The 628-nt window shown below is 62.3% G+C and overlaps 1 protein-coding gene across 1 annotated transcript in view; it reads right to left on the reverse strand.

Moving 5' to 3' along the window:
• Positions 1-40: 40 nt before the first annotated feature.
• The window catches only part of LOC104409979 (netrin receptor UNC5A-like), a 911-nt gene continuing 323 nt past the window's right edge, over positions 41-628 (reverse strand). Inside the window, exons 3-4 of the mRNA XM_010020022.1 lie at positions 419-597; positions 41-206 (exon numbers count right to left, since the gene is read on the reverse strand). Of these exons, the coding sequence (XP_010018324.1) occupies positions 41-206; positions 419-597 (345 nt within the window). The remainder of the gene's footprint in view (positions 207-418; positions 598-628) is intronic.

Here is a 628-nt window from a genome sequence, read left to right on the forward strand (position 1 = left end):
GTCTCCCAGAAGCGGGGTTCTGCCTCCATCCCCACCACGCTCAGCACTCGGCCTCGGAGACAGCGAAGAGGGTACCATCCTGCTTGCCCACCTCGGCCACGGCAGCAGCCAGCTGAGAGAGGTTGCCATTAGGGAAGTGCCGCGCTTCCCACAGGTTGAGGATCATGGCTGTGGGGCTGGGCTTTGAGGCGAAGAAGCTGAGATGGCTGGGGGGTGAAGAGAAGGAACGTGTCAGGGCAGAGGGATGGCTCTGCACCCCAGGACCAGCCCTATGCTGGCCTCATCTTGGGCACCATCCCACTCCCAAGCTCCTGCAGCATTCCAGCATCCATCCATAGGTGCAGGATGAGGCCAGAAATCCCCTGTCCCCATCCACCATGCTATCCCATCCCCAGCTCTGTCCCCATCCCAAGCCAACCTGTCAAGGTTGAGCTTCTGGGCCAGTGTCCTCCAGTCGGCTCCCCGGGTGCCTGGTGGGTCCAGGCTGCTGATGATCTTCTGGCGGATGAGGAAGGGGATCTTGAAGGCACTGGGGCCCACGAGGGCTGGGGCGCCCACCTCACTGTCAGGGACCAGCCAGTCTGAAAACCTTGTGTCCTAGGTCAGAGCAGCAGGGGGGGGATGAGAG

This window comes from Nestor notabilis, unplaced genomic scaffold, assembly GCF_000696875.1.
Source record: "Nestor notabilis isolate BGI_N333 unplaced genomic scaffold, ASM69687v1 scaffold16408, whole genome shotgun sequence".
Taxonomy (NCBI): domain Eukaryota; kingdom Metazoa; phylum Chordata; class Aves; order Psittaciformes; family Psittacidae; genus Nestor; species Nestor notabilis.